The sequence below is a fragment of the Boleophthalmus pectinirostris genome, unplaced genomic scaffold (assembly GCF_026225935.1).
Source record: "Boleophthalmus pectinirostris isolate CB_2022bp ecotype Guang Dong unplaced genomic scaffold, ASM2622593v1 HiC_scaffold_16, whole genome shotgun sequence".
In the NCBI taxonomy this organism is placed as follows: domain Eukaryota; kingdom Metazoa; phylum Chordata; class Actinopteri; order Gobiiformes; family Gobiidae; genus Boleophthalmus; species Boleophthalmus pectinirostris.
This window is the reverse complement of record NW_026571095.1, coordinates 5,163,922-5,187,640: the sequence shown is the minus strand read 5'-3', so window position 1 is coordinate 5,187,640 and position 23,719 is coordinate 5,163,922. Positions and strand designations below refer to the sequence as shown.

Below are 23,719 nucleotides of genomic sequence, written 5' to 3'. Positions count from 1 at the left end.
GTATTTATCAGAGCATAGTCTCCAATCTTAATGCTCCAGGAAGGGATGATTTACAATATGACGAACAGAACAGAATCTTTTTTGCAATAATTGTCAAGTGAAAATTGCAATTAGATTTTTTTTTTTCCAAAATCATACTGCCCTCTTTTCATTGTAAACTGTTTATTATGCTGCACATATTGAAAGTCTGAATAAAAGGTACACTATGTAACTTTTTGGTGGACGGGGTTGCCTGAAATGTTCCATAGTGTTGCATTTATGAAATTACATATGCCATGTAAAAAGTGCATTCTTACTTTGACCTGTATACATAGACATACGGCTTGTCTACATGGAGATGGATAAGTTAATACTGTACTGAGCATAATATTCCAGGCAAAGCAATAACATCTCCATGGAGACGAGGTGGACCCATCACAAGAAAAGTTACATAGTGATCCATTTTATAAAAACAGGTTTGCACAAGGTAGTAGTGGGAAATAAACTTGATTGGTTTAGATATGATACATCCTTGAATTCATGACAGTACGATCAAACGCCCTCTGAAAAAATCTGCTTACTTTTCCAATAAATCAGATAAAATCAAAATGCACAACTATCTTGTCCTTCAGTCAAAACAACATCATGAAGACTAAATATTGGAAAAAAGAAATCTGTTGTAGGTACAAGAAAAAACAAACGCCTCTTAAGTACACCTGCACAATACTGAAAGTCTGAGGGCTGCATCCTGACCAGAAACTGCCCCACACTGCTCCATATCATACTACCACCGTAATGCCCACCAAACTGCCCCATACAGCCCCATACTATACTGCCCCATACCGTACTGCCCCCTAACATTCTGCCCCATACATACTGATCCATACCTTACTGCCCCGTACCATACTGCCCCATACTATACTGTCCCATACCAATATACTGCCCCGTGTCACCATACTGCCCCATACCATTCTGCACCGTACCTTACTGTCCCGTACCATACTGCCCCCCATAATGCCTTCTATACTGCCCCTTACCATACTCCTCCATACTATACTGCCCCATACCATACCTCCCACCATAATGTCCCCCATACTGCCCCCTATACTGCCCAGAGTCCTGCCTCATACCATGCTGACCGCCAAACTGCCTACCATACTGCCCCATACTACACTGCCAGATTCCATACTGCCCCATACTATACTGCCCCATACCACTATACTGCCCCATACCACTATACTGCCCCAAACCATACTGCCCCTTACTGTACTGCCCCATAACATACTGCCCCACAGTAGACTGCCCCGTACCATACTGCTCCATACTATACTGCCCCATGACATACTGCCCCGTACTATACTGTTCCATAGCATACTACCCCCATACCATACTGCCCCATACATACTGCCCCTCATACTGCTCCATACTATACTGCCTCCCAAACTGCCTGCCATATTACCCACCATACTGCCCCCATACCATACTGCCCCACACATACTGCCCTGTACCACACTGCTCAATACTATACTGCCCCTCATACTGCCCCATACCATACTACCCGCCATACCTACCCCCTATACTACTGCCCTCCACACTACCCCTTGTACTATCCCTTATTGCCCCATATTGCTTTGTTCTGCCTCCCAGTACTGCCCCATACTGCCCCATACTGCCCCCCCCCCACACACACACACACTCACACACACACACACACACACACCATACTGCCCCACACCACTCCATACTTTTTCATCATTTAACCAGCACCTCATACTACCCCATTCTACCCAGTACTGCCCCCCGCACAGCCCCCTCCTGCCCCTCCTCCTGCCCCTCACTGTACTCCCCATTTGTCCTGAGTTGGTCATGCTCCATATCAGATGTACTTCCAAACCATTAGCTCGGATGTGTTTAACAGGCAGTTTCAGCAGCTCCTCCTTCAAACACGTACGGGGGTGATCAATGCTCCGACGGGAAACGTGGAGAAGTAAACTTTCAGCCGATTAATCTCGCTTGATTTTTCAAATAAACACACAATTCCTCAGCGGACGCACGCGGATGACGAATGCGCAGGTTTGATTGCGGTTATGAGTTACGAGCGAACGTCGAGGGGCCATAGCAGCTGGACGGCGTCAGGGGCGAGGACCTGTTGGCTCGGTGGGCCTTCAGCGCTGACAGACCGGCGTGTGGGTCCTGATGTGTGTACACCAGAATAAATTGGCTTGACACTCCCCGTTCTAAACCGCCTTCCTGTTTCGCGGTTAGCGGTTAGATTACTGTGCAGTCAATGCGTAGATATGAAAAAGTCGATTAAAAGGCCCATGTTCCACTATTAATGACCGTTGTTCTAATGTTGTTTCCTCATCGCAAACAGACCTGGAGTTGTGTTTTTGTTTCGTTCACACATGTTTAACACACAAAACCTTCTCGCCAAATAGAAACACTCTAACTTTTTGGTTGGGGGTCTGTCACCTGATTGTTCCACAGTGTGACATTAAACAGATCGACTTTACATTTATTCAATTACAGATGGTTTTATAGCTCAAAAATGTGTGCTGTCAAGTGATTTAAAAAAATTGAGAGATAGATTAATTATGATCTGTAATTAATTAATCTTATTAATCTCTTTTTTAATCTCACCTAAAAATCGCTGAGAAAAGCTTCAACTTGAGGTATTTTCATTTGAATTCATTATTACATTATTTTCATACTGTTATTAACGTTTTTATATAAGTATCATCATTATTATTATTACTATTACTAATCTGCATAAATAAACTCAACTTTACAACATATAAACCATCACCACTCTAGAGCCACATCAGCCTGTTTGACATTAGAATGTTTAATGCAGAATTGCACAAGTCTCACAGAAACGAAACTTAAAACCGCATGGCAAATTTGCATAAACTAAGCGAAGGAAAAAAAAAATGCTCTTGTGCACTGATGTGGTTCAACTTCTCTTGGACTAAAGGACATGACTCAGTGGAATATAGATGTTCTTTCTGTGACAGAGGGATGTTGATGCTGAAGGTGAGTCTGTTCTGTGTCTGTGTCACGATGTTTTCAGAGATCAGACTTGTGCAGGTTTATTGCAAATGCAGCGAGAACGGCAATGAAAATTAGGCTACAATTCTTTGCGGGAGCGAGCAGAGCAGGACTATTATAATAAGGCAACTCGTGTACAGAAACAGTAAAGTTAGAGATTAAAAATAAGATTAACACGATTAAAAAACATAACGCGCTAAATATGACTGTAATGAATTAATCACAATCAACGAGATAATTTGACATCCCTATCAAAAATACCTAGAAAAACAGACATTCTGACTGAGCGGGGGTCGCCTCTTCACAGATCTGACCTGTAACCTGGTCTGGTTTGAGCTTCATGATGATAGAAATGTTTAATACCACACTGTGAAACATTCCAGACAAATCAATAATGCCTCCATTATGGATGTGTAAAAATATTGAAATATCAATATATCGTATCGTTTAATGTGATGATACAGTAATGATATCGTGGGCTACTGTATCGATATATCACCAAGAGTATTTTTTGATAAGACTAAGTAGTCAAAAACACGTTGGCGTGACTATTAATAAATTCACCGCAAATCAGAGAGCCTCTGCCATCCTTTTTTCTACTTTACAAGAATCTAAGCCCTGCAGTTTGAGAAGCACCTGTATGTGTACGTTTTTTTTTATCCAGTGTAGTGCTCCAATTCTGTTATTATAATTTTTTTGCTATATTTAATTAAATTATTTTGTTACAGAGGTACAGTTTTCTTGCTTGTTTAGAAGAAGGAAACGTGTTTATGCAGCATATTTTACATGTTCACTGGTTTGGTGAGTCAGATGTTTGTGTTTCATGTGAACTTTGCATAAAAAGTGGGTTAACAAACACTTTTAGTATCACAGCCAGGATTTGACCTTTTATTTTTTATTGAACCATATCGAATCAAATTGAAACATACTGTATTGAGTCGAATCAAATCGAAAGCTCACTGTATCGAGATATCGTGGCTTATGTATCGAGGTATGTATCATATCGGCAACTTCTGAATGATACCAGCCCTAGCCTCCATGGAGAAAAGCGTTTGACGGACCCTCCACCAGAAAAGTTACACAATGCATCTTTAAACTCCATACACCTTCAATAAAATCACCTGGAGAATTGCAAATCTTTACAGAACTAAAGGTAAAAGGTTAACTTGAAAACTCCCGCTTCGTGACATCACAAGCTGGAACAGAGCATTTTAAGTTTGGAAGCTGTAGACAGACTAATAATAAAAGATTACTCAAACTCAAACGTGTGAATGAAAAGAAACACAACTCCAGGTCTGTTTGTGAGGAGGGAACAATATTATAACATGACTTTAAGATCACAAGAAACAGTTTTGTGTAATATAGGACCTTTTAAGGGCTGACAATTTTTTTTTTTTTTAACCATTTTGTACCTGACTTTTTAAAATGAGCAGCGGTCCAGTTATTTCTCACTTACCTAACACATGTTAATTAGTCACCTTAATGAGTTTATAAGTGCTTTTATAAACAACTTTCAGAGACCAGAGCGGAGTAAAGCTATAAATGACTTGCATGCTAATAATACACTTCCTGATTGTCAAATGATAAAGGGCCTTGTAATTGGATGCAGAACACAGCGGTCTCATTTTAACCCCGAGAACAGCTTTTTATACAAAATAAAACGACCAATTTAATGACAGTTTCAGATGATTCTCAATTTTTTTACATAATTTGGTAGAATAATACCTGTTGTAAATATAAATGGCTGTAGTTTTACACCAATCGAGAAGCAATTTGCGAAGAAATGTCGAAAAATATGTTGAAAATTCCCAAAGTGGAGAGTTTTCTGCTAGAGAATCCCACACTGATAACATCACACTAGGGAGAATTCTGTCCAAAAGTTTATACACAAGACACGCATTTTTCTGATACTTTTAAACTTAATTTTAACTAAATAAAGACTAAATGTTTTCTCTGTCTAATGTCTGTGTACATTAGAGGAGTTTTGGCCCCGTGTACAGAGTGGTCGCCAGGTAAAAGTTATGGAATTCCCTTGCGTGATGTCCTGACTTCCAAACAGGAACTAAAATTTTAAACCAGAAAATTTGCCAAACTGGGATAAGAAATGTAAAATCTTCAGCAAATTCTTAAACCCAATGATCTTAACTGTGAAATAAGCAGTGAAGTGAGTAGTCCAACCTGTCTTAGGCACTTTAAACACATTTTCCTGTAGTAAAATCGTGAGCTAATCCAGTTTGTTTGGATACAGCTATCACTATGAAAAGTAAAAAAGGATTCTGAAATGCTCCTTTAGCAAGTAGGGAAGGGACAAGCTCTCCTTCTGCAAGATCGTGCAGACAAGAGAAAAATGATCTCGTGAGAGTTTTTGCCAAATGTTTACTTTATGATAAGACAAAAAAAAGGGTTAAGGGTTAGTGAGTTACATCTTACAGTTACAAAAAGCTGTACTAGAATGGAAACAAAAACATGAAATCAAATAATAAGTAAAAAAAAAAAAAAAAAAAAAAAAGATAATGAGACCAAAACTGGAAACAGAATCGTGAAATGTATTTATCAGAACTCATATTCAAATCTCATCTTGTCTCGTTCTTGTGGACCCAATCTTGCGTCTCGTCGAAATTAGAAGTGGAAAGTTAGTTGTAGTGCCTTGCCCATGAGCACAACAAAAGTATGCGCTGGCCATAGCTGATCAAACACAAAGGTTCAAACGGCACGCGCGTGTGTGTGGAGTCAGTGTGTTGAACATAGAGCAACTAATCAACATATTTGCTAATGTTACACAGCCAATGGTAACAAACTATGGTAACTGTTTATCTGAAGAAACTTCTACATTTTGCAATTCCTATTCGATTTTGTCTTGGCTGTTTATAGTCAGAAAAACACTAAAATCAACTTCTTTTTTTTATGCTTTTATTGCATTGGAAAACATCAAAACACCTCATATCTGCTAAAACTGACTCTTATTTGGCCTCTATGGAAAAATGATGTTCCTTTAGCTATAATCTAGCTATGTCTACGTTTACACTGAAACAAATCACTGTATCACTGTGTCACTGTTTTGGAAACGATCTGCATCTGTGTCTACAATCCTTCCCTGTCCACACAGCTTTTTTATTATATTATGTTTGTTTACATTTTACAGAAACGAAACTTAAAATTAAAATTTGCGTAAACTCACGCGCTCAAAAAACAGCTCACTATTGTGCGCTGATGCGGTTCAGCTTCTGTCGGACTAAAAGACACGACTCAGTGGAATCTGAGTGTTCTTTCTGTGACAGAGGGGTGTTCTGCTGGTGGTGAGTCTGTTCTGTGTTTCTGTCGTGTTGGAGATGGTTCATGTGAAACTTTTCAGAGATTATACGTCTGCAGGTCGTACACACACACACACGTTTATATGAATGGACAGATATTCTAGACTCTTAGTGTTTTGGTGGTGAATTACTTCGGTGAATTACTAGACCTACATCAGAGTATCAGTGTTTTCAGGCGTCCACACAGTGGTGGATCAGATCTGTACTCACATGAATTCGTGGGAGCTGGAGGCACCAGATCGTTCAGTCTCTGGAGCCGTTTTCCATCTGGTTAGTGTGAATGAACACTGCACCCACAACGAAAACGACTCAAACACACTAGTGTGGATGGGGCCTAAATCTCCAGAGACCATTCCAAAGGACGGTTTGAACTTCTACTTCCATGGAATCATACAGGTCCTTCACTTTGCCTCCAGAATGTTGCATGGAGTTGCTTTTAAGTTGCACTGCACTTTTCTGGTGGAGGGTCCGTTAAATGCTTTTCTTCATGGAGATGTTATTGCTTTGTCTGGAATGTTTCACAGTATGGCATTATACCTTTCTATCTTCATGGAGATCAAACCAGACCAAGTTACAAAAAAGATCTGTGGAGAGGCGACCCAGTCAGAATATGTGATTTTTGAGGTATTTTTGAGCTGTAAAACCACATGTAATTGAATAAATATAAGGTAGATCTGTTTAATGTCGCATTGGGGAACATTACAGACAGAACAATTACACTGAAACAAGCAGGTGACCGGCTGTCCACCGGAAAAGTTACACAGTGCACCTTTTAAATGCCTCTGTAGTTAGAAACAAACTATATTGGCATAGTACAAGGCCTGAGTCCCTGGAATAGATCACCCAGCGTTCTCCTTATTCCACCCCACAGCCGGCGTGTGTTTGTGGGCTTGGACCTGCCCCAACATCCTGTGCTAATGCATCCACCCAAACACTGATGACTGACTTTTATCTGCTCTGTTTATCAGCAACCATTCAATACAACGCAGTCACATTAGAGCAGTTAGCCAAGCGCACCCACCCCACCCGCTTACAGTGACCGACCGCCATGTGAGTTTGAGTGACGGGAATGTGCCTTGACTACTGTGACATCCTGTTAAAGGTGCACTGTGTAACTTTTCTGGTGGAGAGTCCGTTGAAAGCTTTTCTGCATGGAGATTAGGGGTGTGCAAAATATCAAAATGGAGATATATTGAATCATTTAATGTGTTGATACTATATTTATTTATTTATTTATTTATTTATTTTGAGACAGGGACAGCGCACAATTTTCACATCAGCCTCGACAGGAGAGATGCAATGTACATCAGGTTGTAGCATCAGTGCTAATTTCCACCTGTCGTCCCTGGACAGATTCAATGATTGACAGTGTTGGGGAGTAACAGATTACATGTACCGGGATTATGTAATCGGAGTACAAATGATGAGTAACTGTATTCAGTTACAGTTACTGTTTCAGTGAGTGGTAATTGGATTACAGATACTCTGTTGAAATAAATGGATTACAGGGCAGTATTTTCCTGTTTTCACATTTTGGGCTAAAGCAGGACTAAAGCAGGACTAAAGCAGGACTAAAGCAGGACTAAAGCAGGACTAAAGCAGGACTAAAGCAGGACTAAACCAGGTCTAAACAATATGACACTTAACAGTAGGTGGACATAATTGAAGGCAGCAGTGATCTCATATAAAAATCATTTTTCTATCAGGATGTGGTTGCTACATTCATGTCATTTAAAAAAAAAAAAGACAATATCAAGTAATCCAAAGTATTCAGATTACATTACTCACTTTAATGTAATTTAATGGATTACGTTACAAACTACATTTTGGGGTATGTAATCTGTAATCTGTAGGGGAATACATTTTAAAAGTAACTTTCCCAACACTATTGATTGATTTGTATTAACTGACCTTAACTATCAACTGACCTATGTAGCATGTTGTGGGTTATGATGGGCTATAGATCAATATAATGGGCTATATTCTAGTATTTTTAGGTATGTTTTACTGAATTAATTTGTGTAAGAGCTACAATTGTTAGGAAAATGGGTGATTTTCATGTACAAAGTAGAAAAAACTGAGGTGCTCAAAAAGTACAAAATAATGAAAAGCCTTTAACATCACACGACAGATAAAGTTTGTGAGTTTGCCCTGATGAAGGCTGAAGGACTGAAACGCGTTGACGTGATTTTAACTTTATTTGCCATGTGGTATTAAAGGTTTTTCATTATTTTGTACTTTTTGAGTGCCTCAGTTTTTTTCTACTTTGTATTTGAGACTGGTCCCTACACTGAAGAGCACCAAAAAGGACAATTCTGCACATTTTTTGTATATCCAAATAGCACTTCTGCCCCCAAAGTTTTGCTGGGTGATTTTCATATTATCTTTGCACAAACTTAGTGGACTTAGTGGACTTTTAGTGTCACAGCCAAGATTTAACCTTTGATTTTCACTGAATCGCTTCGAATCGACCTGAAATATATTGTATCGAATCGTCTTGAATTGAAAGCTCACTGTATCGAAAAGCATATTGAGGGACGTATCGTGTCGGCAACTTCTTAATGGTCCCTGGCCCTAATGAAGATGTTATTGCTTTGTCTGGAATGTCCCACAGTGTGACATTAAACAGCTCTACTTTACATTTATTCAATTACAGGTGGTTTTATAGCTCAAAAATATCTAGAAAAACAGCATTCTGACTGTGAGCGGTGTCGCCTCTCCACAGATCTGACCTGTAACTTGGTCTGGTTTGGTCTCTGTGAAGATAGAAAGGTTAAAGATGCATTATGTAACTTTTTTGGATGAGTCAGTCACCTTCTTGTTTCCATGGAGATGTCATTGCTCTGCCTGGAATGTTCCACAGTGTAACATTAAACAGCTCGACAGCGCTTATCTTTATTAAATTACATATAGTTTTATAGCTCAAAAATACCTATAAAGAAGAGTCGCCTCTCCACAGATCTGACCTGTAACTTGGTCTGGTTTGGTCTCCATGAAGATAGAAAGTTTTAACAAAATACTATGAAACATTCCAGACAAAACAATAACATCTCCACGGAGAAAATCATTTGACGAACCCTCCACTCTAAGTTACACAATGCAGCTTTAAGGCCAAATGTAAAAGAAGAGTACAAACAGGCTGCGCTTACAACCCCGCCAACTCACAGCGCGCTCCCCCTCCTCTGTTTATTTAAACTGCATTCACAGCATACATCAGGTTATTAATGACGGAGCTGGTAATCGGGAGGCTACACTTTTAGACAGTGATTATTTGAACAAGCTCCCACTCCCTTTTGGTACCACACGCAGGCGAAAATACAGACTTCTAAACCTGCCCCAGGGCTGTTTGACAAACGCCTCTGACTAAGCTGTGTGTCCGTGTTAATTGATAATCTCGATAATGAGTTGTGTTCACATTTAACAATTGGCTGGAGTGCCAAGCTGCTGTACCGTATTTTCCACACTATAGAACACTCTGGATTATAAGGCACACTGTCATTATCCCTCTCAGGCTCAAAAAAAATTTTAGTAACAGGAAAAACTCTGATATCTGGGGAAAATGATCATATGGGGTCGAGATATACAATCCTGACTTTTTTTTGAGAGACCTTCACATCCAGTGAGTTCTGGGATGTTGCAGATTTGCAGCATTGGTCCAGTGTGGGAAATTAACACTGAAGACTGAAAATGATATGAACACTAACTTTATGTGTTCACCACTTTTCATAACAATGAAAACATAAAGCAGAGTGTAACAGCTTTACAGTGGCAGAACAACATCACTTTTTCATGTGGTACTACGAGAAACAATTTTTATCCTTTGTACACAACAAAAGTACTTTGCACTTCTGGCAGGTTGTTTGTGTGTAACCATTCTTGCACAGTCTGTATCATCCATGTTTATCAGCATGGTTGGGAAAAAAGGCTCCTGAGTAAAAAAGGCTCATAAAATATGGATTTGGAGTAAGTAGGTAATTGACATTTAGCTGTTGCAAATCTGCAATGTCTGCCTGGAGAGGGTTAAATTGTCTATTTTCAAACCTTTTTCACAAATAAACCGCACTGGACTTTAAATGAAACCCAACAGTGTGATGGGTGAGTGGTTTTGTTTGTTTGTGGCGTTCACAGTGACTCTGGGCTTTGTTCAGTTGTGGCGTGTAGGGAGGGTGCTGTCTGGGACCAACAGATTGTCGGCGTGTTCGCAGAGACTCAGTTGTTCAGTTGTGTCTAGAAGTGACACATTGCACTCGCTTTTTCGGTTCGTTCCTCCGTTCCGTTCCTCGTCGGCGTGGAGTGATGAGTGTGTCTGTGGGTGTGTTTCTCTGTGCGGTCGCTGTCTGCTCCGTGTGTGTTTGTGGCTTTGTAGTTTACTAAAGTCGTGCTGGGACACCTGAGTGGATTCGTGTATAGGGCGCTCTGGATTGTGGGGCATACAGTCATTTTTTGATGGGGTTAGAGGCTTATGAGTGTGCCCTGTAGTCTGGAAAATACGGTACCTCATTTTTACCTTTTATTTAAAGGTGCATTGTGCAACTTTTCTGGTGGAAGGTCCATCAAATGCTTTTCTTCATGGAGATGTTATTGCTTTGACTAGAATGTTTCACAGTATGATGTTAAGCCTTTCTATCTTCATGGAGACCAAATCAGATCAGGCTGCAGGTCAGATCAGTGGAGAGCAACCCCGCTCACAGTCACAATGCTGTTTTTTCTAGATATTTTTGCGCTATAAAACCATCTGTAATTGAATAAATGTAAAGTAGAGCTGTTTAATGTCACACTGTGGAACATTCCAGGCAGAGCAATGACATCTCCATAGATAAATCAGGGGTCTGTAACTCGGGATCTACCAGTAACTCTCCGCCCCCTTCCAGGTAGCTTGCCAAGGGATTTCTGAATTGTATGTATTGCGTTTAATAAATAAAATCTGATTAATTATCGTATTAAATGTGTCATTTTGATGCCTAAATTCTGCACTAATAAAGGGATAATGGTTTATGTTTAATATGCATCTAACTGTTCCCCGTCTAAAGCTTGCCATAGCTCTTCAACTTTCTCAATGTTGTGGCGATCGCTAAAATTCGTAGCTCTCTGGCATTTTCGTTGCTCACCAGAGAAAAAAGTTGGACTCTTGATTTAAATGGTTTGCAGTGCTCCAAAGTTATTCCTCACTCACCGTTTACATTCTTGACATCCTAATTATTCACCGCAATGAGTTCGTAAGCGCTTTTCACAGCTCTCAGACACCAGTGTGAACATTTACCCTCACAATTACTACGTTAATGTGCACTTCCTGATTATAAAGTGTTTTATTGTTTTATAACTGGCTGTAGATTGCACGTATCTGACTTATTTTCACCTGGAGAGCTGATTGTACATTATGTCAATACAATATGTACTGGGGCAAGACACATTTTCCAAACATGAGGTAAAAAAAACTCTGGTATAGGCACTTTAATCAACAGAAAATGAAATCTTAAATCTTTTGTATTAGTATGTTAAATGACTTTCACCACAGGAAAGTCACACCATCCTGATTTTGGATCTTTAAAACCCTATTGTGTAAGATTTCAGCTAATTAAAACACCTAAATGTAATACTTTGTACAAAATATGTAGCTGTAAACTGGCTCGCCTCTCCATAGAACTGACTATTAACTTGGCCTAGTGGCTGTAATATTGTTGTTGTTTTTTTTACTACAAAAAAAACCCAAAAACATAATGAGTTGAAGTCTTTATAATTGCTATTTATTGGCTGAAATGTAACGCACTGGGGCTTTAACTACAGATTCTACCATATAGTTTCACCTGTGTTTTATTTCATGAGGAAGTTGACTGATGGTGTTTCTGATCTGGACCCACAGGCCGGTGGAGCTGATGTACAAGTACGGGAACCTGAGTGATGGAGCGTGTAAGCCGGGATACGCAGCAGCCAAAATGAGCACCATCTACCCCAAGTGAGCACCACCACACACACTATACACACCTTTCACCACTTACACGGGCCCATTTCATTATATTTGTTATAAAAAAGCTCATATGTCTTTTAGAGTGTGTACAGACAATGCCACAGATTTTTTATTGGAAGAAATGTAAACATATTTTTGTTGTATTAAAAGTCCTATATCAAAGGGCCCATCTCATGTAAGAGTGATGTGTGGGCCTTGTATGTGTCACTGAAGTGGGTTTTAGATTAATTTGGCGTTTTTTTTTTAACAAATTGAGGCGTATTTCTGCCACCCTCCCACGTGACAATGAACTAAAGCTGCTACAACGATGACGCGGCAGATACACCTGTGACGCGTTTGACGTAGCAGAAAGAGCTTCACACACACACCCCCCTCCCCCGCTCCATCGACTGACAATTCCCACGTGAACACCTAAACAAAAGCGTCAGCATAAGATCATTGTTCTACACTGCAGTGAACACGATATAATAAGTTGATCTACTAGTGTTTGTTAATACTTTACCAATCAGTAATGTTCAGCTGATGTGGACCCGGTGCTTGAGCTTCGTGCTCCTCAAAGTCCTCGTCCGATTCTGGGTCCAACACATGCGGCTGAACGCGCTGTATCTCCATGATGAATAAAAGTTTATTCCTGCCGCTATCAGGGTCACGCCTGTCTCCCCCTCCCTCCCTGAGATGGGTGGAGGAAGGGCGGCTCACTCATAGTCTATGTCATGTTCGGAGGGCGGAGCCTGTGCTTTCTCAGGACGGGCGAATGGATGAGCGATAGTCGGTCTTTCATAGTTCCTGGTCTGTGAATGGATGTTCAAAAACCCAAATTGTGCTTGTATATGTGCATAAGATAGTTAAGCTGTGTTAGAATGTCGATACCTTATCAGAAACATACAAGAGTTGTGTTTTGTTTCATTCACACATATTTGATTAATCCTGTATTATGAGTTTGTCTACATTTCCTAATCTCAAAATGCTCTGTTCCACATTATGATGTCATGTAGTGGTCGTTTTCAAGTGAACAGCTCCTTTTACCTTTTGTTCAGTAGAGATTAGCAATTCCTGGTCTGAAATTATCCAAATAATTCTAATGAAAGTGTGTGGAGTTGAAAAACACATTGGAGCATTTCCTGTATTACCACATGACATCACAAAGTGGAACAGAGTGTTTTCTATTTGAAAGAAGAACCTAAATGTGCAGGGTTTGTGTGTTAAACATGAGTGAATGAAACAAAACACAGCTCCAGGTCTGTTTGTGATGAGGAATCAGAAAATGTTATAATATGCGCCCTTTAAAGAGAAATGTATTTGCTTTTGGGGGCTGTTTGTGTCTCATTTTTTGGATTCTTTTTGCCTTGTTTTGACCTCTGCTGCTGGACTGTTGTGGTCTGTAGTAGACTCGTAGCCCGTTCCTCGTAGCCTCTTTGATAGCGGCTGAAGTGCCTGCAGTGGGATGATGTCAGTGCTGAGGCTGACGTGGCCTGAAGGAGTTTGGGTCTAAAACAGAGCGCCCTCCACATTCTCTTCATCCTTCTGTCATGTCCCAGCCATCCTCCGCAACACAAGACCTCTCCTCTGTCCGAGTAACGCGCCCGCCACACAATGGATCTTTGTGGCCCCGTTTCCCCCCAGCACATCCTGATCCTCTGAGGCCGTCTCTATGAAGCCACGGCCACTTCCTGCCTGACTCATCTACTTCCTGGTGCGACCCACACAGCCCCTCTGAAGTCTTGATGATTTTCACGAGCTGTCATTTTCAGCCTGATCTATAGAGCTTTGTTCCATTCATATTGATGGAGCTAAGAAAAGCAGCTTGTTTTCTGGATTGGCGTACGATTGGCTCTGCTTTATTTAGAATAGATTTTTACCAGAAAGTTCTGTTGCTCTCTAGTCATTTTGTACGATCAGTCTAGAACACAGGCCCAGTTACAAGTACCGTATTTTTCAGACTATAAGTTGTTCCGGAGTATAAGTCACACCAGCCAAAAAGTGCGTAATGAAGAAGAAAAAAAATATATAAGTTACACTTTTTGGGGAAATGTATTTTAGAAAATCAGAGACCAGGAACCATCTTGAGAGGCAAGTTATAGTAATAACAACAGAACAACAGGCTGAATAGGTGTTGATATGTTAACGTAACATATTAACAGTTATTCAGAGAACTGTGGCATAAACAACAGAACATAACTCTCGATCTCACCCCAAATCACTAAATCCATTCAATTCTTCTTCCTCGGTGTCACTTCTGCGCGACCTCCAGGAGTAAACCATAGATCCATGAGGTAAACAGAACATCGCTTCCTCTTCTGTGCCGCTGTCTTCAGACTCAGCATCAGTTTCAGTAAGAATTATTTCGGCCTTTCTGAATCCCGACAGGATGGTTTCGGTGTCACTGAAGTTCAGGCTTTGTCGATTCATCCACTGACTTCAGGAAAGTTGCACTGTGGACCCGCTCAGTTACCATGAAGCTGTGTTCTCCATCCACGTTTTCCACCGGTCCCTCACAAGTTTCTCGCTTATTTCTGCTGCTCGATTACTGTTTTTGGCTGCATGTTTCACTACTTTACAGCAGGACAGAGCCTTTTTCAGCAGGATGCATGTGCAGTAGACTGCGAAGTGACAGTGGTACAGGAGTAACAGATACTGGCACACAAATCTAGAGCTCCCTCTTGTGGCTGTCAGTGGGAAAATTTTAATATATAAATCACAATGGAGTATAAGTAACAGGAAACACCCAAACCATGAAAAAAGTGCAACTTATAGTCCAAAAAATACGGTAATTGAGAATAATCTGCATGTGTAGAACTTAAATCTGGAAAACAGTTTTGTGCCAATACAGAAGTGCTGTTTTCTCCAAGCCTCGATGCCGTCACCAGACACATGGCCTGATTAAAACCTTCACTTGTCAGTACCTACAGCTGGAGTATAAATGGACATAGATAACCTGCAAGCCTCCACGTTTCAAATCAGAAGTGTTCATGGGGGCTCTTCCATCGACTTTACACTGAAAAACATCACCCCTCTCTCTGGAAGTGCTGCTATGAGCCTCGTCATTTTGGTCTTAAAATGTTTGTATTAGCTCACCCTACGTGATCCTGGTGTTTTTATTTAGCTATTTTGTCCGTAAATAAATTCTTATTCCTAAAATGGAACCTGGCTCCAAATTTGCTCCTATAAATGCAAGCCTCGATGAGCTTCATTTGACTGGAGCTGAACGCTGTGAAAGCTTTGGTGACGTCACACTCCCTTTAGTCCACTTCTTTATACATGTACGGTTGTTGGTTGAGACATAAGGCTTTAGATGGATTCACTTGTTTTAGATTATTTATTTTTATAAGTTTAGAATGTGCTGTGCAGTTAGTCACATGTCAATTACAAATATCATGATTGCTCTATTTGATTACCAAAATTGTGTAATTGAGATGAATAATAACTCTCAAGTGAGTTCATTGCGCACGTACTACACTTTTCTTTGAGTTGAAAAGTTGAAACGTTTGATTTCTGTGAGATATGTCGCCTACTTTCACTTTGTCAGTTTTATTTTTCATTGTAGGTTTACGGATGCCCCAACTTTTCCTCAAAGCAAATAACTGTTTGAGAAATTGTAATAGCCATTCAAATTTACGAAGTACGATTATGAGTACTATTATTCCTATAATAGCAGCCTTAGTTTCTTCTGCATTTTGCAACTCTGGTTATAAATGTACAACAGCACATTGTCCTATAAAACAGCCACATTTGTTACACAGAAACAATAAAAGTATTCCATAAACAGACCTAACAGTCCACTTGATTAGTATGAACCCTAAAGTCTTAATCCCCTCTAGTGTGTGCTGTGATGGTTCACCATGTCCTCCTGTAATAGACCTAATGATCTGCACGTGTCTGTTCCTCCCACCTCAGTCCAGGTCACAGCTGCTCCTATTAACAAGCTGCTCTGTGAACAACTGTGGTGCAAGTGGAGCGTCTTGTTGATGCTGCAATAAATTGTCTTTGGGTTGTGTAATTTTAATATAATATAATTTTTAATATATTGGCAAAAATCAACGGAAACATACCTGGAACAGTGCTTTGTTTCATTGTCTCATGTTCATTTAAGCACCTGAGGGACGATACCAGTTTATTTTTTATACTCATAAAAAAACAAAAACAAAACACACACAACTAGTTCATTTGAGGTTCATCAGCCGGTTCAATGGTTTGCAGTGGTTATTCCTAACATTGATAATCCATCCTACTTATGGACCATGGTGACTTTACCAGATCACAATTTTGCTGTCACAATTTCTTGATTATCATACAATAAATTGCTTCAAATAACAACAGAGTGGTTGGCTACCTGGCTCACACACTGAACAGTTTTTGAAACTTTTTTGTTTTTTGAGCTCATTATTTAACATCATGGAATTTTAACAAACTAAGTGCAGCATGTGCAGTTCAACTGATTTGGTGAGATGAGCTGTTTTTCCCATATCCATGGAGACCATGCAAAAGGCTAGCTGAGATGCTAGCTGTGGACATTTGATGTGCTACAGGCTTTTTACACTATATGTGGCACCATATGTGGCAGGAGACCTTCCAGAAGAAACACTTTGAGGGAATGGACCATTTCATCACTAACAGAAACCCCAGAGTGGTGTAAGATCAAGTCTTTTCCTGTTGTGTTCACCTGGCGCTCCCTGGACTGTGATGCTGCAGGACACAGAGGAGGGAGGGACACTTTTGGCTCTTCCACAGGATCTGCTGACCCTCCCTGACCAGTCCTTCTGTTAAACTGCACTGAGACACAAAGGCCACTGAGACGCCCAATGGAAATGTTGATGCAAAAGTAATTACAACAGTTCTCTCTTGTAAGAGCTTCTTATATAATGTATCTGTCAGTACATTTTTCTCTAATACATGGGAAAATCGAGTATGGGATCTTTAACTTGCCAGTACCAAGGAGCAGTTCAAATCTGAAGTCGACAGCTATTGTTTTTAGCTTCATCCAATATGCTTCACTCTTCCATTGCAACTAATTGGCTAATAATCCTAACCATTCTTCAGAAGGAGGCCGTAGTTGAGAAAACCTACTTAACTCCTGTGGCTCTGGCTGTAATGACTCCCGGCTTCCTCTCCGAAGGCGCTGCCCTGCTCAATCCAATTCATTTTCCACAGAATTTGTCCCAAACTGTTTGTATTGGAGCCCTAAATCACAGAGTGGCAGTGAACCTGAAGGGAGGCTGTGGTTAAGAAAATATGACCCAGGAGAGATGTGCCGTTGCTGGGGAAATGACCACATTGTCCCCCCTCTCTGTGTCTTGTCAGGTGGTGAGGGACTGGCTGTCGGTCAAAGCTCACCAGCTTTATTTATAGCACGCTTCGTCTCACCTCACAAATCCTGGCTTTAATGGTGTTCCTTTTGGTTTGACTGGCTGCAAAAATTGAAACATTGAACACACTTTAGCTAATTGGTTTCAGATCCAGTTGGTTTTATGTTATCCTCATATTGCTCTATTTTCTGATCAATGTTATAATATTGTTTCCTCATCTAAAACATACCGGTTTCGTTTCATTCACATAAGTTTAACCTGTAAATCCTGAATATTTAGGCCGAGTTTTCTCACTCCACCTTGTGATGTCATGGGGTAATACAAGAAGTTCTGCACTGTGTTTTATACACCTGTAAAACTAAGCTTTTAAACTGAGATTTTAGTATTAGTAGTAGTAGCAGGAGTAGCAGGAGTATGAGTAGTAGCAGGAGTAGCAGTAGTATGAGTAGTAGCAGTAGTAGTACAAGTACAAGTAGTAGTAGTACGAGTAGTAGCAGTAGGAGGAGTAGCAGTAGTAGTAGGAGGAGTAGTAGCAAGAGTAGGAGGAGTATGAGTAGTAGCAGTAGTAGTACAAGTAGTAGCAGTAGCAGCAGTAGTAGTAGCAGTAGCAGTAGTAGCAGTAGCAGTAGGAGTCATATGAGTAGCAGCAGCAGCAGTAGTAGTAGTAGGAGCAGTAGGAGTAGTACGAGTAGTACTAGCAGTAGTAGCAGTAGTAACAGTAGTAGAAGCAGGACTAGCAGTAGTACGAATAATAGTAGCAGTAGCAGTTTGAGTAGTAGAAGCAGTAGTAGTAGAAGGAGTAGGAGCAAGAGTAGGAGTAGTAGTAGCACTAGGAGTAGTACGAGTAGCAGCAGTAGGAGTAGGAGTAGTACCAGCAGCAGTAGCAGTAGTAGTAGTAGCAGCAGCAGTAGCAGTAGCAGCAGCAGTAGTAGTAGTAGTAGCAGTAGAAGTATAGCAGCAGCAGTATATAGAAAACATCCATCCATGTTTGCTTAGTCATACAGAAAAGTGTGTGGCAAAGCAAACTGTACCCAGTGTCAGTTGAATAATGCTGGAATCAAAGATGGATGAGAATCTTTGAGGAGGACTGTAGCTCTTTAGGAATGCCTCCTCACAATGTCAGCCATGTTTGGTCATTGTTCTGCACACTGCATTGTTTTCTGGGAAACTCACAGTGGGATTTACCATAACCGAGCCACCGAGCCAAGATCTACGGAGAAATATAAGTTGGCTTTGAATTGCGGAGATGCCTGTGAGGTTTGTGCACTCTGCCTTTTGTTAATGTGACAAGACTATTACCAACATTAGTATGCCATTAGTTTTTTATGGTTTTCTCATCAGTGTTTACAGAGGGTGCATGCCTTTCTGGTCTTTACAAATGTCAGGTAGTCCATTGTTATAGCCAGTCCCCATCAGCCAATCAGACACTCCGATTCCTGTAACTGCTCCGCTGCATAAACAAAATGATTCAGTAGATTTCTGTGTCTCGTGTGGAATGATCACAACAAGCTCTACACCAAAACACTGTCAGGTTAGCCGCGAACCTGCACACGTGCTAACATGATCCAGGCGGAGAGGGGGTCACAATAACAGACATCCATCCTGAGTCCACGCGGGCTGGGGTAGCACGTAGCCCTGTGGCGGGTCAGAGGAGGTACACGCAGGAAATGGGTTCTTTTGATTTTCAGGACATGATTAATCAAAGAGACACCGGATAAGGAAAGACCTGAGCTCACTGGGCATCGGTGACATTCCTGAACTTGGAGTGATTCTGCTGGAACATTTTCGTGCAATGAAGTAATGTAACTCTGCATCTACTAATAAAGCACTTTTATCTTCTGTGAGCCAAGAAGTGCACTGTTAACATGCTAGCTGCTGTTGGCAATGCGTTACGGAAAGTGAGGAATAACATTGGACCAACACTTTTAAATTAACTTGTTCTTTTTTTCATGTTTTTAATGTGGTCAAAATCTAAACTTTAACTAAACTTTTGCAGCCAACGTTCTACTAACTGAGTAGCTTCTTCAGGGCTTTGTGTTGGTGACTGTGGCTCCCCCTGGAGGTAGCGGTGGGGCTAACACTTGTAAATGATCCTATTTTTATACAGCGCTTTTCCACCTTCAAGGCACCCAAACACTTTACAACAAGGAACCACTCACTCATTCACTCACACTCGTACACCAGTGTACGCAGACACTAGGGGCAGGGTGGGTTAAGTGTCTTGAACAAGGATGCAACGATGGCATTTTGAACTACTGTCGCTCAACTGTCACCCAACTGAGCTACTGTCGCCCAACTGACTGAGCTACTGTCGCCCAACTGACTGAGCTACTGTCGCCCAACTGACTGAGCTACTGTTGCCCACAACTGAGCTACTGTCGCCCAGGTGGTCACATTCACTAACGCAAAGCCCTGCTGAAGCTACTTGGCTGCCAGTCCAGTTGTTTTGATTACATTTCTTATTCGTGGACATCTCAAGAATGAAGAACGACGACGTATAGAGTCGTCCTTTGCAACATTTTCTTTCAATCCTCCTTTGAACATTTCAGTCAGATTTCATGACATTGCCCTCTGCTGGAAAAAGTTGGGAGTAAAGCATTTTCAGAAAACCATTTGGCAGCGTGGCTATTGTCAACGTCCAGAGAACTGACACATGTTTCAAAGTGATGCAATTCTGAGTCTGAACTTATCAGAACAAATATCTAAGGTTAACACATACATATTTAGGTGCTAAAAACCCATTATATACTACCAGTCAACACTCTGGACACTTTGTTTTATGGTTCATTATTTCCATGTTTACTAACATTGTAGATTGTCACTGAAGAAATTAAAACCATAAATGAATACGAATACAGTGTAGTAAACAAAAATAGAGCACTGGCGACTAAGCAAAGTCTGAATACTTTGAGGATTTCAACACAAAACTATAAAAAAACCCATTTGAGTTATTTACCTTTTTTTTTGTTCGTTTATTTCATATATCTGTTGTCGTCTGTATGTATCTAAAGTGTTGAAAGTAATTAACAAACTGACTATACGATGCTGTGTCCAAAGTTTTGACTAGGGATGTAACAATAAAAAAATATTGTGATTTCGTATCGCCATCACAGCATCGCAATAAAATCTCAGCTTAAATGAATAGTTCTAGTGCAGCTATATAGTTAAAAAAACTGAGGAAACTACGTTGCTCTGTTTCATGGCCAATTACACAAAGAAATAACTGTTAGAAGCACTTTTAAATCTTGATTCTTTGGATTATTATGACCTCCACACAATATCACAATAAATATCGTACCGTGAGATGCATATCGTCTCGAGAGAGTTGGATATTGTTACACTCCCAGTCAACGTAGCGATGTATGTAAAAGCTCAAAGATTATTGCAGATTATTTTTTATTCCAAACTGACAAATGTTAGTTTTCTCCTTGTTTATCGAGGCACCCTGCCCCAGTCTGTGGACCACCAGCCCTGAGGTCCAAGTATGTTGTCTGTACACATTTATCAGAGCAGTGTCTCTTGTAGTTTAGGTTTGTGTCTTTGAGGAGTCCACAGGCCAAGCTCCAGTCTCCTCGCTCTGACAGACCCAACTTCATCAGTCCCAAAGCGTTCCAAAGTGTTGCAAAGAAACACTTGTACAGGGTGCTTTTCGTCATCCTCAGACTTTGGCTCTTCCTGACTGTGTGTGTGTATTGTTTTTCTTTCAGATTTGTGAAGCCAGCGCCCATGTTTCTCGACCGGAACTTCAAAAAGCTCGGGAAAGTCACCAATTATCTGCCTCCATTTGGATTTAAAACTCAAGGTAAACTCTGAAAATGTGAAGATATTTGACAAAAATACATGTTGTCTTGATCTAATTATGAAACAAATGTAAGAAAGAGCGAGGTGATGAGAGTAGATTGGCTGTGCAGGAGAGGTCCACCTGACTTCACTTCACTTTTGAATAATAATAATAATGCATCAGTTTTATATAGTGCTTTTTGGACACTCAAAGGTGCTTTACAGAGCATTATTCATTCACTCCAGACCCAGTGGTGGTGTGGTACTATTGTAGCCACAGCTGCCCTGGGACATACTGACGGAAGCAAGGCTGCCAATCTGCGCCATTGGCCCCTCCGGCCACCACCATCACTCATACACACACCACTTTCGTTCTAGGCAATGAAGGTGAAGTGCCTTGCCTAAGGACACAACAACAGCTTTTTACAACTGGCGCCCTCCTGTGGCACCTGATTTTCCCAGTGTCTCCCATCCAAGTACTGACCAGGCCCAGCCCTGCTGAGCTTCTGAGATCTGATGGGATCAAATTTTTGACTGAAAAGCTTCTGTAAAGGGGGCAATTCTTTTTTTCCATGGGCCCACATGAGAAACAGAAAATATTGTGGAAGCCAAAATGCTTAATGCAATTCTGCAGAATATTAATTGTATTTCTTTATGAAAAAGCAGTAAAGAGCATTGGTTAGATGAGCTGGTAAAATTGGTAAGAGTTTATATGATGACTAAACAATGAAAAAGTGAGGTTTTCTAAAATAAAAGCAATGCAGCTTTAGTCCACGCATGAGGTGAAATGATAAAATATGTTTATTTTGTCATTCCAAATGAACTTAAAGGGGATGGTCAAAGGTGGTACCAAAAGGCGGTATGTGGCCCGGGAGCTGGACAGTGCCCAGGTCTGCACTCATGCTTTCATATTTATACATTCAAATGATGTGCAAAGGATGGGCCTGATTGGTACCCTAACTTTAATATTAATCTAAAATGACCCAAAGTTTTAATTTTTGAATTCTCACAAGGGATTTGAGAGCTGTGGGCGGAGTTTGGGGGTATGTGGTAATGGGAAATTTCGGAGCACTCAAGCGTCAAATGCCAAACCTTAAAGACAACATGATTCAAATATACATGGCCATACAAAATACAGTGATGATGACGATGACACAACTCACTACGCAAAGGTCTTCAATTCTGGGGTGGAGCAGGATATTCTGTGCTTTGTGGAGTTTGCATGTTCTCCCTGTGCCTGCGTAGATGTCCCCTCCCACTGAAAACATGCACAATAAACTCCTCCCCTTTAGAGCCAGGACTCCCCTGATAAGATTCTTAAATTCAGCAGGACTATCCTGGTTAAATAAAGGTCAATAAAAAACATGAGGAAACCATCATAGCGCTATTACAAGCCAATAAAATGATAGGAATGTAAAAAATGACCATCAATAATTGTACTATCAGGTTGGAAGGAGTTGTTGTCTAACTTCATGCTCCACAACAAGTGCCTGGTTGCATGGGAACAGCCTGATAACGTGCTCACACACACACACCGACACCCACGCGCACACACACACACACACACGCACACACACGCAAGCACACACCGTCTTCCCTCAGCCCGATCCATGCTGAATGTCAGCTTTGTGCTCCACCATCGCCCACCTTCGCCCACCACACCTGCATCTGTTTGCCTCTCGTCTTTTACTTCTACTCATGTGGAGAGATGAGACGTGTGCACCGTGAATAGGACGCAACAAAAGATTTCAAATTGGGAACATGGAGTGATGGTGGTTTATTTTGATTCAGTCCGGCTGCTGTTTTTATCGCACACGTAGCAAAGCCCTACAAGTATTTGTGGTTAGCAGATAGGGTCTATATAAATAAATCTCCAGACTTGACCTGCACCTGAAGGTATCTTAAGAACACATCATGCATAAACTCCACAACAAAAGCAGCTCCTGAAATATTTCATCAATGAAGTTCATTGGATTCTTGGGAAAGTACATATTCTGATTGTTGTCAGCAGTTTGCGTCACGTCTTATAGAATTGTATTTATGCCTTTTCATTAAACATCAATTCTGCCTCTGATTAGAAAGCATTTTATTTCACAAATTCAATTCAAAAAATTTTGTCAATTCTTCATACGAAACATCGAAAGACGAAGAATCAAAATTGTGTTTCTCACTCCCAAGCAAATAAATAAATAATAATAAATGGAAAAGTTCAAGTGTTCTTTGGGGAGACACAGATTCAGTTCAGCATCCTAACAGCCTGGTGGATGAAGCTGTTGGTGCGTTCCTGCACCATCAGACTCACTATCAGTTTGTACATTTGTACATTGACAATT

The 23,719-nt window shown here is 40.7% G+C and overlaps 1 protein-coding gene across 1 annotated transcript in view; it reads left to right on the top strand.

Moving 5' to 3' along the window:
* The window catches only part of st3gal3b (ST3 beta-galactoside alpha-2,3-sialyltransferase 3b), a 122,578-nt gene that overhangs the window by 28,163 nt on the left and 70,696 nt on the right, over positions 1 to 23,719 (top strand). Inside the window, 2 exon segments of the mRNA XM_020940934.2 lie at positions 12,199 to 12,291; positions 21,314 to 21,408. Coding sequence (XP_020796593.2) covers positions 12,199 to 12,291; positions 21,314 to 21,408 — 188 coding nt within the window.